Source organism: Schistocerca gregaria, chromosome X, assembly GCF_023897955.1.
Source record: "Schistocerca gregaria isolate iqSchGreg1 chromosome X, iqSchGreg1.2, whole genome shotgun sequence".
Taxonomy (NCBI): domain Eukaryota; kingdom Metazoa; phylum Arthropoda; class Insecta; order Orthoptera; family Acrididae; genus Schistocerca; species Schistocerca gregaria.
Window position 1 is genome coordinate 772,702,440 of NC_064931.1, and position 16,826 is coordinate 772,719,265.

Genomic DNA, 16,826 nt, shown 5'->3' on the forward strand with positions numbered 1-16,826 from the left:
CAGTGTAATATAAGAAGGCTCACAGCGAGAAGCGAGGGGCGATGCGTCAGCAACAAGCAGCAAGTGACAGTAGTGGGGTTGCAGTGTAAAGTATCCTTAAGTAGTGGAGCAAAGAGCATACGAGGGTTCTTTAGATATCGAGTTGATGTGCAAAATTAGCAAAATTGTGGCAGTTAATTGATTTATATTTATGACCTGAAGCAACTGATTTGCTAAGTGGTTCCTCGTGTAACCCCCCCCCCCCCCCCATCCCTGTCCTCACCTCAGGGGTCCCTTAAGCTAGAGTTCTCCTAAGTCATTCCCCCATCCCCTAACCCTCCAGTTCCCTATCGTCCTAACCCACCCCTCTAGAAAAAGGGACACTAGTTCTGTTCTGAGCCACTTGTTGTTTCCCTTCTGGGAAATCCCCCAGCCCTCCCCTCTCCCCATTCCCCCTTGCCTCCCCCAGTTCCCCTCCACTCCTCCACTTGTGAAGGAAAAAGATTCAGTCTATGCAGAGGAAGAAGGTATAGTAGTGTCTTCATTTATTTACTTAATGTATTTCTTTTTGAAGGTGCTGAATTGTCCTCCACATTCCACCACCCCACATTCCACTGGCCCCCAACCCCGTGTGTGTGTGTGTGTGTGTGTGCGTACACTCACTTCGAAAGTTTGAAGACTGACTGTTCTAGTCCACAATACTGCCACCAGGGGATGCTTGAACCTATCCTACAGCAGCCCCCACTTGTCCCCACTTTCTACATCCACCCCAAGCACCACTTGTGGATTGGCAGGAAAAAGGCTGGAATGGAAGGTACTGTCTTTATTTTTGGTGGGAAATGTATTGAACTGCCGAGATGCTGGTGCTGGCTAGTGGCCAGCTGATGTGGCCATGCAGTTCTAGGCGCTTCAGTCTGGAACCGCGCGACCGCTACGGTCGCATGTTCGAATCCTGCCTTGGGCATGGATGTGTTTGATGTCCTTAGGTTAATTAGGTATAATTAGTTCTAAGTTCTAGGGAACTGATGACGTCTGGTTCTTTCAGTCTCAGGTACTGGAATAGGACGAAATTGTCTCCTGTGCTGTGGACTAACTGGTCATTTGAAAGAACACGAACAGCCACAGCACAGGCAGTAGTCTCTATGAGTTGCGAAATACATCCACAGTCCTTCCCGCTATAGCACCATTATTTGCTGAAAACTATTCCCCCTACACTCGTCCATTATCACCTTCTTCCATTACCTGTGTAGGAGGCTATGGACGCAGTTCTCAGCTGTATGCTTGCAGGTAATAACACTTACTAAACTCCTCTCTGTCCAACACCAACATCTCGTCAATTGAATAGAGACAGTACCGTCCATTCCAGCCATTTTATTGCCATTTCACAATAGGGGGCAGGGCAGCATAAGAAAGTGGGGGTGGGTTGGAGCGGCTGTAGGACAGTTTAGAGCTCGCTGTGATGGCAGTATTGTGAACTAGAGCAGCCGGTCTTCAAACTTTCAAGGCAAACATACACACACAGAATACGAAAAAGTGGGGGTGGGGGCGACCGAAAATGGGTGCAGGTTGCGGTGAAGCATGGAGCACAATCCAACACACTCAAAAATAAATACACTAAATAAATAAAGACATTACCTTAAATCCTTCCTCTGCAGCAGTTTAGCACAGACTGAGTCTTTTTCACACCATTTCACGACTGGAGGAGGAGAGGGGATGTGGGGCAGACAAGGAGGGAGGTAAGGATGAGGAGGAGAGGGCTGGGAGACTTCTCAGGAGGGGGACAAGTGGCTCAGAACTGAGCAAACGTCCATTTTCCTAGAATGGGGAAGGAGGAGGGGAGGGGGTGAAGGGGAAATCACTTAGCAGAATAATAGTTGAAGGGGCCTCTGTGGTGAGGAAGGGTGAGTGTTACATGAATAACCACTGAGTAGAACAATAGGTTAAGGTCATAAATCAATCAGCTGTCACAATGTAATCAGTTTGGATGACAGTTTGATGTCAGAAGAGCCATCATATCTGCTTTGCCGCACTACTTCCTTAGGCTGCGTTTACGCTGCCACTTCATTACTGGCTGCCCGCCAGAATGGCCCGGCGATGATGAAACAAGCTTCCTGAGTCTTACTGGCCCATTTAACTTGGACCATCGCTGCTCTCCTCGCTGCTCGCTACGATCTATAACAGGTGACGGTACCAAGTTGGTTTGTGGTTCGTGCCGTGACCATCACATGTTCTGAAACTTGTACTGTGTTTGCTGCTTCAAGGTTACTCTAGCGAAGCTTTGTTTGACTGTTCCTTGTTGCACAGTTTCTTACACAGCGTACATCTATTTCTACATCTACATCTACATCCATACTCTGTAAACTACTGTGAAGTGCATGGCAGAAGGTTCTTCCCATTGTACCGTATATTAAGGTACAAAGTGTGGGAGAATGACTTCTGAAATACCACTGTGCAAGTTGTAATTAGGTTAATCCTACTTTCGCGATATCTGTAAGATCGATGTGTAGGGAACTGTAGTATATAAATAGATTCCTCACTTAGTACTGACACCTGAAACAATATACACTCCTGGAAATTGAAATAAGAACACCGTGAATTCATTGTCCCAGGAAGGGGAAACTTTATTGACACATTACTGGGGTCAGATACATCACATGATCACACTGACAGAACCACAGGCACATAGACACAGGCAACAGAGCATGCACAATGTCAGCACTAGTACAGTGTATATCCACCTTTCGCAGCAATGCAGACTGCTATTCTCCCATGGAGACGATCGTAGAGATGCTGGATGTAGTCCTGTGGAACGGCTTGCCATGCCATTTCCACCTGGCGCCTCAGTTGGACCAGCGTTCGTGCTGGACGTGCAGACTGCGTGAGACGACGCTTCATCCAGTCCCAAACATGCTCAATGGGGGACAGATCCGGAGATCTTGCTGGCCAGGGTAGTTGACTTACACCTTCTAGAGTACGTTGTGTGGCACGGGATACATGCGGACGTGCATTGTCCTGTTGGAACAGCAAGTTCCCTTGCCGGTCTAGGAATGGTAGAACGATGGGTTCGATGACGGTTTGGATGTACCGTGCACTATTCAGTGTCCCCTCGACGATCACCAGAGGTGTACGGCCAGTGTAGGAGATCGCTCCCCACACCATGATGCCGGGTGTTGGCCCCATGTGCCTCGGTCGTATGCAGTCCTGATTGTGGCGCTCACCTGCACGGCGCCAAACACGCATACGACCATCATTGGCACCAAGGCAGAAGCGACTCTCATCGCTGAAGACGACACGTCTCCATTCGTCCCTCCATTCACGCCTGTCGCGACACCACTGGAGGCGGGCTGCACGATGTTGGGGCGTGAGCGGAAGACGGCCTAACGGTGTGCGGGACCGTAGCCCAGCTTCATGGAGACGGTTGCGAATGGTCCTCGCCGATACCTCAGGAGCAACAGTGTGCCTAATTTGCTGGGAAGTGGAGGTGCGGTCCCCTACGGCACTCCGTAGGATCCTACGGTCTTGGCGTGCATCCGTGCGTCGCTGCGGTCCGGTCCCAGGTCGACGGGCACGTGCACCTTCCGCCGACCACTGGCGACAACATCGATGTACTGTGGAGACCTCACGCCCCACGTGTTGAGCAATTCGGCGGTACGTCCACCCGGCCTCCCGCATGCCCACTATACGCCCTTGCTCAAAGTCCGTCAACTGCACATACGGTTCACGTCCACGCTGTCGCGGCATGCTACCAGTGTTAAAGACTGCGATGGAGCTCCGTATGCCACGGCAAACTGGCTGACACTGGCGGCGGCGGTGCACAAATGCTGCGCAGCTAGCGTCAATCGATGGCCAACACCGCGGTTCCTGGTGTGTCCACTGTGCTGTGGGTGTGATCATTGCTTGTACAGCCCTCTCGCAGTGTCCGGAGCAAGTATGGTGGGTCTGACACACCGGTGTCAATGTGTTCTTTTTTCCATTTCCAGGAGTGTACATCCACTTTTGAGAAGTAGTTTGCATCCAACTTGAAACATCTTCCATCTCGGGTGTTTCTCTATTTCCGTAATGCTTCCTCATGATCAAACAAACATGTGACTATTGTTGCTGTCCTTCACCAGTTTATGCTGAGAGCCTTATTTAGTATGGATCCCACACACTTTAGCTGTATTGTAGCATGGGCTGTATGAATGTTTTTTAAGCAATCTCTTTTGTAGATAGACAGCATTTCCCCAGTATCCCACCAATGGAACCACCATAGTGAGACTAATGTTGTAGGAACTACAAGTGACTATTTTAAACAGACACTTATGTGAACCGTTTCTGGACTCAATGATTTCTGGAATCAGGGACATACCGATCATCATAAACTCTTCATGAAGGATAACATTACGTGTAATAGTTTTTGAACATTCGTTGTCCTGTTTCACTTAATCTATCGTTTTCTCTTTTTCGTTAGCATTTCATTACTAAAATCTACAAGTGGCAGATGTAGTGTGTGAAGTAAATGTAGGTAAACACAGACGAAATATTAACTCAGAGTGATTAAGTCAAGGAAATGCTCTCCAACAGAAATTACCTTACTAGTTTTGGGTCGAATCTTCATATATTATACTATTATGGTTTAATAATACTTCAGATAATCGGGAAAGTTTGTTACAATGTACGTAACAGTCTGACAAAGAGCTCTGGCTAATTTTATTAAGTTCTTCTTAGAACTGGTGACAGTATATACAGTGTGGACAATTTGCATTCAAAGGGTTTGTCCATAGCTCTTCCTTTTTCTAACTATCAATAACCACAGTTTTGGTATGAACAGACCACTATTATTATCTTTGGACTATAGATATCACATACTTTTTGCTTCACACATTGGAAGGAATCCAGTCAACTAGAGATGTGAACAGCCACCAGCTAAAGGTTCCAGGCGAGAAGTGAGAAGCCTGCACGGCCAGCTAGCAACGATGTGCCAGCAGTGAGGAGCGAACTGCCAGCAGCGAGGCTGTAGCGCAAACGTATCCTTATCACCTACAGAACGTGCATGCATTGAATCTGGTGCATTTTCCGTTATGTATAATTTATGTACGTGGTTTATGCATCATAGTGCAGACATGCCCGTATTTCCATGCCACATTCTTTTTACACATAAAACTTACTTCACCAGAGAGGCTGTTTTGAGCTGCTGAAACAGCCACATTTGGGATGAAGAAAATAATTATACCAAAAATTCTCGTGGATTTGAGCAACAGTTCTGTGTCAGTGTATGTGCTGGTACTACCAATGGTCTTATTGGGCTTATTGCCTAACAGGTCCCAGATACATGGCATTCCTTCAACTGTAATTGGTGGTGTTACTGAAAAATTTGCCACTGTCGATCCACCATGAAATGTGGTTCTAACATAGCACTCACGCAATTTGCACATGACATCTGTGAGCTTCTCAACCAAACATTTGGTGAAAGGTGGATAGGTCGACGTGAACCAACAGTAGTAGCACAAGGGGAGTTCGATCTCAATAGGGCCCATTGTTCTTGTATGCCAAGGTCGTCGATAATATAAGCGCCATTCTCCCCTTTCCTTCCTCCAGGCACACTGTGGGTCATCAAACAACATGGACGGTACTTGGACATTTGGACAAAAGCTTATTGTTCTTCTGCACCAGGGTCACTTTGGAAGGGCTATTGTTCTCATATGCTGAGGTCACTGGGCCAACAGGGACCAAGGTTCCATCGCCATCTCTGCATGCTTAATGTCACACTGCCACCATGGCCATCGTCAGACACAAGGCCATGAATGAGGGAGCTTCGCCTGACTGACCAACAATGTCGCGACCCACCACAATGGACAATACGTTGTTATTGGCTCCATGTTTTATGCATGCTTTTCCTGTGTATGCCATGTCTTGAGCTTAGTCTCAGCCAAGCCACGGCCTCTAGCCAATGGATGTATGCGCGAGTCACTTGTGTAATTTTGCAGCTGAGTGCTGCAGTAATCCTGGCATATCATTTGCAATGCAGTGCCTATTGCAGAACTGGGCTGGATTATTACATGCTGTAGCACCAAGTAACGTTTTACAGTCAGCTACGTGATGGGAGCTGCACTCATGTCACAACAAACCTAGCCACAGAAAGCATTTATATACCCAGTTCAGCCAGTAGCTTCCTTCCATCTTTATCACACTTACATCTGGTACATTCTCTTCTCCAGTCTTCAGCCAGATGTGTAGCAAACATCTGTAGATTCATCGAGCAGCACCATCAACTAGGGGAAGCCGCTGGTACATGAGGTATCAGCTAGGATTGATGGTTCCAGGCTTTGAATAGGCCAGACCTTTCATTGTGTGGCACTGCCTGACACTAGCCAGGCTTCGCGAGTCCTGGGTTGGACTCCGGTGATCCCCATGCCCCTGCCAGCCATCTCGTACTACAGGCGGAGAAACCCAGTTCTGCTGTGAGGTGACTGCCACTGCCAGCAGCCCTGGTTACGCCGTCTCAGCATTCCGTTGCCTCAGCGGACTCACATACTGTCACTAGCCACGATTAGAACCTACTGTATGCGAATCGTCGAATAATAAAGAATTTTATAATGAACCAATATTCTCGATTCCTCATTCACCTCTCACAGATTCCCACACATGATGCTTATGGGCAGATGTGGCCGCCCTGCAATACTGGTGTCAGAAATGCGGTCAACATAAACACGGCGCTATTACAGTCCTGTAAATACAATCTATATGCTCAATAATGTATGTTGGCTTCTAAATCTATATGCTGTGTACTATAAATACGAAGGAATGTAACTTGTTAAACACACTGGACTGGAACCATAGTTACTGACTTCCAGTTACATGCATATTGACCAAATGCCAAAACTTAATTTTAAAAAGCACTGTAACAGGAAGACGAGTGCTACTTACCATGCTGTCTGCGCTGGCGATCGTCTGCCGCGCTCAGGAACAGCAGAGTCACGAGCACACACGCTACAGACTGCCCTAGTATAGCTCCCATGTCGTACGTCCTGCAAATATGGTTGGTTAGCTATTAGTATTACTTCAATCAGGTGGTCTTCCAATAGAAGATACTTTTGTCGACTAGCGTTTGTGCAACCTCTAGCAATAACAAAAGCCCAATAAACCGTTTCAGGCAGATAGATCAAATTATAAATCAGAAACCCGCGTGGTAGATACGCTTGTGAACGCGACAGTTTCTGTGATGGGGAGGTATAATCCCTGGATCGAATCAGCCCGGCGGGCCCGAGGGGTCAGCGTGCCGGTCAGCCTGAACGCGATTTTTGGGCGATTTCCCACGTCCCACTAGGTGTGTATAGGGCTGGTTCCCATGTTCTGTCTCAGAAACGAACTCCGCAAACAGTTACAACACTCCTTCCCTCATTCACACAAAATTTACTCTACACAGACAGGTTAGGTAGACTGCTCCTGACCAGGCGGGAGGGGGGGGGGGGAGGGGGGGCGGAGTAGAGTAGGAGACCGATGATCTTAACCTTCAACACTTACTCAGAATCAGCATAAGCCCGAAATGACTTGTCGTTTACTATCCACTAAGATCTTCTCAGCCGACTTTAGAGAAGAGGTACAGGGATGTGTGAAAATAAGCCCTTACGTGCGCAGTGAGTGCTACGGCTTTTAGGGAGTAAACTGCCCTTCCCTCATGTAATGATGTCTCCAAGAACCACTGCATAAAGATTTTACCCTTTGAGTACCAGTGGGTTCTGCCCGAAACCACCGTTTTAGCAATTTTTTTTGAAGTACCACCTTTCACAGGTAATCACCTATGCTATTACAGGACATAAACATCTAGTGGTACACTGAGATACTTCTACGAACGTAGTGCATGTGTTTTTTTTTTATAATGATCATATTAAGGATATCATTGACAGTCAAAGTAAGTATATCCAAAGTTATTTTAACGTACATTTGAGTTTCTACTATGTCTTTTACGAATGGTTTCGAAATAAAAGCACTGGAGCGGTATGAACTTTTTATACAAATTAATTAAATTTTAGGCCCATTTTTGCTTGTTATTTTAGACTATAATTTGTTTTATCCATTATCAGTCCATGGAAGTTTCTAGATGTCGAATTGTATCTTGTATAAATGTGAAATTGCTTTCAGATATATCTCATGAAATGGAGGGTGGTCGGAAACTATATGCCCGAACGCTTCTTCCTAAAACAATTGATTGTTTACTTTTTGCCAACTTCTTTTTGTATTCATTGCTTCCTATGATGATTCAGGAAAATTCTGTGAAAAATTTTAAAACAATTTTTTTTATATTGTTGAGACTGAAAGGGTTAACGACTGTACAAATGTTGTGCATGATCAAAGATGAAATTGCCTTACAACTTATCAGATGTGGAGGATGGTTTACTGTATCATAATATTTTTTCACAAAATTTCGAATTAAAAATGACACTGTGGCTGTTCCTCTGGTAAAGTATTGTTTACCCGATACATTCACTGCTGCTGAAGTGTGTCTAAAGTCTTCCGCCTTGAAACACTTGACGAGTAGAGAACGAAATTGCGAAGCAAAGTAATACTCATAATACAAAAAGAAAGAAACTTACAAGGAATCCCTAGAGTGCGAGGTAGCAAAAGGTCAATGATGTTTACAGCATTAGACGCCCTGCATATTGTCTACCATGCAACCACAATATTGGCTGCTAAGGGAGCGGGACTGGAGGTATCCAGTTGCGAGACAGCGTGATGAACTGCTTGGTCAACGAGTAGCTCACAACAGTGCGACTACAGTGCTAGTGGTGTTGATACAAAGCAGAGCAATGGAAACGATAAACAAAGCAGACATTGCATTATATCTACGTCAACAATTGACGAAGTGGACATTTCGTCAGAAAGAAACCAAGGAATTTCGCAATGAGAAAGAAGAAGCTGATGAAATATTAACGTTCCTCCAAGGTGAATCGTGGAATGTGTGGTATCCCGTACGCCCGACTGTGTGCGGGCAATGTAGGCCTACATGAGGAATACAATGATGACGATACGTGCTTAACAAGTGAAAGTGATGCTGAAACAGGTGTAGAGCCAACTGTTCATCATCTTTGTCAGACAAGGAGCCATAAATCCCGTCTACAGTGAAACGTAGTTTCTGTACATAGTTCCGCGTAGTCAGCGCGTACGCAACTTTCCCACTAGAGCGCGCCCCGCTAAGCACAACAGCGCAGGCGCAGCGCTCGTCCGTCTCCGCACTACGAGATGGCGCTGCCATAGAGACGAACCAAATTCTGCTTCCGCCGATTAGCGTATTAATATGTAACGCAGCCAATGAGATTGCTGCTAATGTAGAACCTTTTCTCCTCGTGGATCACACTCGCGCAGTGATACATGAACGCGCGAAGTATTATAACGAGTTTAAAACCTCCGATTAGTCAGTCTGCATTAGTCTGTACCAGTCTGTACGAGTTATACATTTGTCTGTACCAGTCTATAGTCAAGTTTCAGTCTGCGCCTAATAAGATTACCATATTCCTGTACATAGCCATGCAGATAAATGTATAGACACTTTTGTCAAGTATCAGAGATATATGTGAGAATAAGATTAACGTACCAATACCAAAGGAACTTCAGATTGTCAATCGTAAATAGCATCCTGAGCCAAGTTAAGTTCAAATGGTTCAAATGGTTCTGAGCACAATGGGACTTAACATTTGTGGTCATCAGTCCCCTAGAACTTAGAACTACTTAAACCTAACCAACCTAAGGACATCACACACATCCATGCCCGAGGCAGGATTCGATCCTGAGCGGACTGAGTACCGCGGCCGGCCCAAGTTAAGTAATTTTTATGCTTGTTATTATTTTAATAAATGTGTGTGAAAATTAATCAATCATGTTTAAAGTTGGTAACCGTCAATCTGCTACTCTAAGCGTGCAAGTGGCATTTCTACCGTCTGACCTAACGGCAGAAGATAAACACGCCACGATAAGACCGCGAGACATATTGCTGACACTCGCCTACTATGTTAGAGAGACAAATCAAATAATCTGATGGTGTGTGTACTGAAGGTTTACAGTAAGCACACCACAGCAGTGAAGGACAATCGTTGTCCACGGAGCGAGTACTAAAAGTGGAAGATCATTCACAGCATAGCATAAAAAGATTGTGAACAGATATCGAATAAGTCCGCAGTAATATGATCGGGAAGTGCATAAGAAAAGGTACGGATATCCAAGGGAGGACAAGGCGCAATTGTTACAAAAACTGGTGTTTGCGCGTTTCAAGGATGCTCGGTACAATTTGCAGGATGCACATGGTAGTGGGCTACCACGCCGTGCACATCAAACTGCACCCGACGTAGATTATAGTGATTTTAAGCGAAGCAGTGGGTGGTTGCATAACTCATAGTGGTGCTGCAAGACTGGAAAAGGTGAGGTAACGAAATTTCAACCAAATCTTTAACTTGACGATGTTCAGCAAACTGCAAAATTGGTCAAAAAATTTATAGATGAGATAAACAAACTTATCCCATCGTTCAGTAAAGAATTTGTTTTCTACTCCGACCTATCGGGATTCGGAGAGGAAATGCATATGAATGGAACCATGTAAATTAGAGAGACGAAGAGAGGTGTATCAGTATCAGATAACATAAATGCATTAACACATTCGTATAAAATTATACAGACTGTCAATCTTGATGATAGATTGGCTGTGCTGCGAAAAGTTAGACATGCTCTACCTCCTGCGATTCTTACTTGTGTGTGTGATCTTAGAAGGGCATTAAGGAATATTTACGTCATAGCATGCAAGAAAGGGGAAAATGGCCGTAAGAGAACTACAACTATGGTATGAGCACTACTATTGTCTAACAGCGGGTCAAAATAACTAGCTTTTGCTTGATTTCTGATCTGTGTATAAAAATCATACTCCTTTAGAGCAAAATGTCTCTCCTGAAAAGTGTGTTAGGTTGCAGTTCATACCACCTGGAACCACTGGACAAATTCAGCGTCTGGATGTTTGTCTTTTTCCGTGCCTATAAAACATTATTGCACTATCTGCAGCTACGCCTTAAAGGATAGCCGCTTTCACGACAAGCACCAAGACAGACTGTTTCATATTCGGTTGCACGTCATCGCCTCCCATCAGTTCGCGTCACCTCGTTACATCAATATGATTCTATATGCATTCTTTAAGAGCGGATATCAGCTGAACGTACTGCACGATTTGTAACTCGCATGGATTTTGAGTTCGATCTTGATTATGCGAATCTCTATGATCGCTGTGGCGCACCGTTTTTCATTCAATGTTTATAGTGGAAGCTAATGATTTGTTTTGAACGTTTCTTGAATGTCGACAATGTCCATTTTGTGATGTGTAATACATACATCCTCTTAGAAGGTTGATCTCTGCACCTTCCGGACACTCATTTTCTGTCGCCCTCCAGACGCACATGGTGAGTCATTAGCAGCTAATATTTTTCCTGTCATAATTGTTAACGCAACACTTTCAAATGAGTCTTACTAATGATTAAACTTGCAACCTCGCACGCAAGCGGTTCCTGTTAATGTTTAATGCCGCAGTGGTGGCAGGGTCACACGAAACAGAGCAGAAGATAAGAAGAGTACGGAAACAGGCGGTTTCCTCCACAAAGGAACCATCCGCATTACGTCTCTTTAGAAAACAACGCAAAAAACCATTCTGGTCAGGGGAGGGAGGGATTAGTGGTCGCTGCGTCCGTGCAATTCTATTAGGTGCACTTGCGTCTTGGGTCCTATCACATACGAAGTAGCGAGCATCTCGGGGAAACGGTGTTAGTTGGCTGGGCACGGGTCAGAAAAAACCGGGCTTCCTGAGTCCTCTGTAACCATAACCTCTTTGCATACTTCAGCGACCACCGTGCGGCGCGGCGGTGGAACGTTTTGTGATAGGGAACGAGGATCTTGGTTTAATAGCCCCGTTCACGAAGATAGTACAAACCACTATAAAAATAATAACAAAAATAAATACCTCTAATTGTGCGTTAGTCGATGGCATAGGTGGCTGAGGCGCAGCTGGCGGATAAACTCTGGTCTACTTGCTTGACCTCAGCTGCAAAAGGCTTATAGAGACAAGCGTAGCGGTGTCTGGTAAAAAAAAATGGCTCTGAGCACTATGGAAATTAACTTCTGAGGTCATCAGTCCCCTAGAAATTACAACTACTTAAACCTAACTAACCTAAGGACATCACACACATCCATGCCCGAGGCAGGATTCGAACCTGCGACCGTAGCGGTCGCGCGGTTCTAGACTGTAGCGCCTAGAACCCGTCGGCCACTCCGACCGGCCTAGCGGTGTCTGGGTTGACCCTTATCTCCAAAACAACATATTGATACTACATAGATTACAAAAACTCCCAATAGCTTAGTTCATTTGGCACTAATGATACCCATATACTCTTACAACAAAAAGACCTGGCTAGTCCATTTAAGAAGTATTTCAACAGTGGACAAGCTGCAGTCAGTAATAATCCACTTCTGGTGGAATACAACGTATATATTATAACTAAACGTGCTGAAGGTACATTCCATAAACTGTAGCCCCTCCTCATACATAAAGCTTTAGAGGGGCTTGCAGGGTCACTAAAGAAACTGTGAAATAGCACTCTCCTAGACGAGATACCAATAACTGCCACGTAAACAAGTTGTTTAACGCTAAATCGCTAGGAGAGTATGCCGTAATTACAGAGCTACACCCAGCCTGAAATCGTAGTTAAGGGGTAGTCAGCTGCAGAGACATAATGCGCTTCGACACCAAATACCTGCAATAAGTGTGGCAAAATTAAAGTGTGACTAAAATCGGAAATATGAAGACAGTAAATGGCGAGCTAGAAAAGATGGCAGCTTTAACCTTTAACCGTAATTTTCAGACTCACGGCGGCGGTTTCATTTACCTGTTAGCTGGTATATAAGCTGGTATATACATATCTCCATACAGCGCTTTAAATGCCAACATTTTGGGCATACCGCCATCGGGTACAAAGGGAAGGCGACGTGTGACATATGTGGTTTAGCTATCCGCAATTGGTAATATTCCCTGTGTAGTGTCACCCCCGTGTGTGAATTCCTCGCAACAATATTATGTATGGCATAGGGAATTTCAGGTATTCATAGAGGAGAAAAAGATGCAACAAGCCAAGATCACCTACCGTAATATACAGGGTGAGTCACCTAACGTTACCGCTGGATTTATTTCGTAAACCACCATACTGACGAATCGATTCCACAGACCTAACCTGAGGAGAGGGGCTAGTGTAACTGGTTAATACAAACCATAAAAAATGCACGGAAGTATGTTTTTTAACACAAACCTACGTTTTTTTAAATGGAACCCCGTTAGTTTTATTAGCACTTCTGAACATATAAACAAATACGTAATCAGTGCCGTTTGTTGCATTGTAAAATGTTAATTACATCCGGAGATATTGTAACCTAAAGTTGACGCTTGAGTACCACTCCTCCGCTGTATGATCGTGTGTATCGGAGAGCACCGAATTACGTAGGGATCCAAAGGGAACGGTGATGAACCTTAGGTACAGAAGAGACTGGAACAACACATTACGTCCATATGCTAACACATTTTTATTAGTCTTTTTCACTGACGCACATGTACATTACCATGAGGTGTGAGGTAAACGTACACACGTGGCTTCCGTTTTCAATTACGAGGTGGAATAGAGTCTCACTCTGTATAGTCTAAGACGAAAAGGCATTAAAACCATCCAGCCCCCTACGGTCATCAAGCCATTCACCTCTGCATCATTGTTGTATCGAAAAACAGTGTTGGCTTCTAGACGATAAAAGATGGTGAAAGCACAAAAAACTGAAGCTGTAAATGCAGATGCAAATCTGCATTATAGACTAAGCAAAGTACACATACAACAGAAATAATGGTATAAAATATTTGATCAGGCGAACACCCGCAACTGAGGAACATATTAATAGAATAAATAAATGCGCTTCATTTGCCATTAATTTCATATTTATTGCACTACCAGTTTCGAAGCCTGAAGCTTCATCTTCAGGTGACACCAAATAATTATGGAGACCTAAATGTTTGGTGATTGGGCCAGGCGGACATGGGGACTTACACCCATTTGAACCAAACGTATGGGATTGCACGACCAGCAACCGCATCTGGTTGCACCTGCAGGTGAAGCTTTAGGCTTCGAAACCACTCGTTCAATAAATAAGAAATGACTGGCAACTCAAGCGTATTTTTTATTCTTTTCGGAAATAATAGTGGTAACAGAAAGTGTTGCTCAGAAGAACCATGCGTCTTTCCGCCAGAAAAAGGGAGAAAGAAGAACGGGACAGGTAAAACGATCTTAGTAAATGTTCATGGTGTTGAGACAGCAACCAGCCACAAATTTATTTTCGGTTCCTTTATTCAAAAGGTACCGTTACCGGTTTCGAATCATTACTATTCATCTTCAGACGGTTTTCATGCTCTCATTAGAACATGTGGTGCGTTTTTTTACAGATTAATTGTCCTAAAATACAAATAATACGTAATTATAAGCACGCCAAACAGATGGTTCCGTTACAGATATGCATTGGATGTGACTTACGTGAAATGTCGGTTTGGAGTATTTGTTTTCATAGATTTCGTCCAACAGATGTGAATACATTCCCACTGCATTCGATCGTTGCACACGTAATTTTTCTCACTGAACACTTTACATTTGTCACAGAATAGATTTCTAACATGCACCACATGTTTTGATACGTACAAAGTGCTTACAAACATATGAGTGTCAAAGATGCACTTTGTATCTATCAAAACATGTGGTGCATGTTAGAAACCTATTCTGTGACAAATGTAAAGTGTTCAGTGAGAAAAATTTACGTGTGCAACGATATGAATGTATTGGGAATGTATTCACATCTGTTGGACGAAAACTATGAAAACAAATACTCCAAACCGACATTTCACGTAAGTCATATCCAATGCAAATCTGTCACGGAACCATTTGTGTGGCGTGCTTATGATTATGTATTATTTATATTTTAGGACAATTAATCTGTAAAAAAACGCACCACATGTTCTAATGAGAGCATGAAAACCGTCTGAAGATGAATAGTAATGATTCGAAACCGGTAACGGTACCTTTTGAATAAAGGAACCGAAAATAAATTTGTGGCTGGTTGCTCTCTCAACACCATAAACATTTGTTTTCAAATAACAACCACGGTCTCGAACCATGTCATCATATGACAAAATTTTATTAATCTTAGTAAAGCCATTAAAATCCAATCAGTGTACCAAGATTCTCAGATCTGGTTCAAAATTGCAGACCTTGAGATTTTGACCTTGTCTGATGAATCAGATGACGACCGAACATACGATGTTTCCTTAACGAAACCAGCAACTCCCTCAGCTTATGTATATCCACCCGTCCCCTCCCACTTTTCAACTGCAAATTCGACGAAACGTGGCTCCCCTACTGCAGTGGAATATATGTGGACGAACTACGTCTTCTAGCGCAAGGAAGACTAACTCATGTTTCTACAAGAGGCACATGTTAAAGCTCCTGACATATCTGTACTACATCGTTACACCTACAACAAAAAGGACGTTATTAGATGGGAGAGAGCTGAAGCAGGGGTAGCTATTTTTGTGAATACTTCATACAACTACTCGGCGCTCCCTCACAACACCAGATTACGGGCAGTCACCGCATCAGTACATGTTTATCATAGATTAACGCTTTGTTCTCCTTACTTGCCCCTACGTGAATTTCTAGATCAAAAAACTCTCACAGAATTCATTATGCTGCTTCCCCAACCTTTCCTCTTATCTAAAGATTTTGGCGCACACAAGGTGCTATGAGGCCCAGAAACTACATGCCCTATGTGTAGAATAGCTGAGAGCAACTTATCGTCACCATATTCACGTCTTATAAACAGGAGGCAAAGCCTGCTCTTCAGCAATGCAGCAGCGTATTCACTGCTAAAGAATTATCGGTATGCTCTACAGCCCAGTAATGAGACAGAGCTGGTCCTGGAACACGTTTCACCCCGTCTACGTCTGGAACGTGAGGGTCCAGGATGATCTATAAACCGCTCCTCCTCCCCTCTCCCTTCTTCCTCTCCCTGTAGGCCAGTTGGGTGACGTATAAATGGCAGGCTGTTACGCTATCTGTTGGGCTGCTGATTTCAGTAGTGAATTGTTTAGAAGAATTAAGTTAGTAATAATTGTACATCGCTTAGTGTCCCACCCGGTGCCGGCCGTTGTGGGCGAGCGGTTCTAGGCGCTACAGTCTGGAACCGCGCGAAGTGATGTCCTTAGGTTAGTTAGGTTTAAGTAGTTCTAAGTCCTAGGGGACTGATGACCACAGATGTTGAGTCCCATAGTGTTCAGAGCCATTTGAACCATTTGTCCCACCCGCAGGCCACCATTACTTTGTACATCTTCCTACGAGATGACAGCACACAATGCAGAGTTGCTTTAAGAGTACAGAAAGATTTAGGTGTTTAATACATGCCTTGTTCATTTTTCCCACGTGCTGTTAGAGAGTTTAATGGTCAATATGGCTGGTTGTGATATCGGTTTTCGGATAGGAGTAGCGTAAACCTACCACCGATTGGGCAGTGGACATGAGCGAACTTGCTCTCCTCTTAGATACTGGCAGTGCGCTGTGTGTTCTACATTCTGCGTTCACTATCTGATCAAAATTATGTAGATACCTGGTAGTGACATTAATATGGCGTGTGTCCAGTGAAATGCACACCGTATTTTAAAGGAAAGTCGTGTCTGTCAATAGAGAAAAGTTATTATACTACCCTGTCAGTGATTCTTTTACAAACAAAGAGGGTGATGCTGACGTTTCTTTTTAAATGTCATGCAT

At 44.3% G+C, this 16,826-nt stretch overlaps 1 protein-coding gene across 1 annotated transcript in view; it reads right to left on the reverse strand.

Annotated features, from left to right (window-relative positions):
* The window catches only part of LOC126298360 (uncharacterized), a 574,913-nt gene that overhangs the window by 332,291 nt on the left and 225,796 nt on the right, over nt 1-16,826 (reverse strand). The window contains exon 2 of the mRNA XM_049989660.1: nt 6,886-6,986. Coding sequence (XP_049845617.1) covers nt 6,886-6,976 — 91 coding nt within the window. The 5' untranslated portion in view covers nt 6,977-6,986. The remainder of the gene's footprint in view (nt 1-6,885; nt 6,987-16,826) is intronic.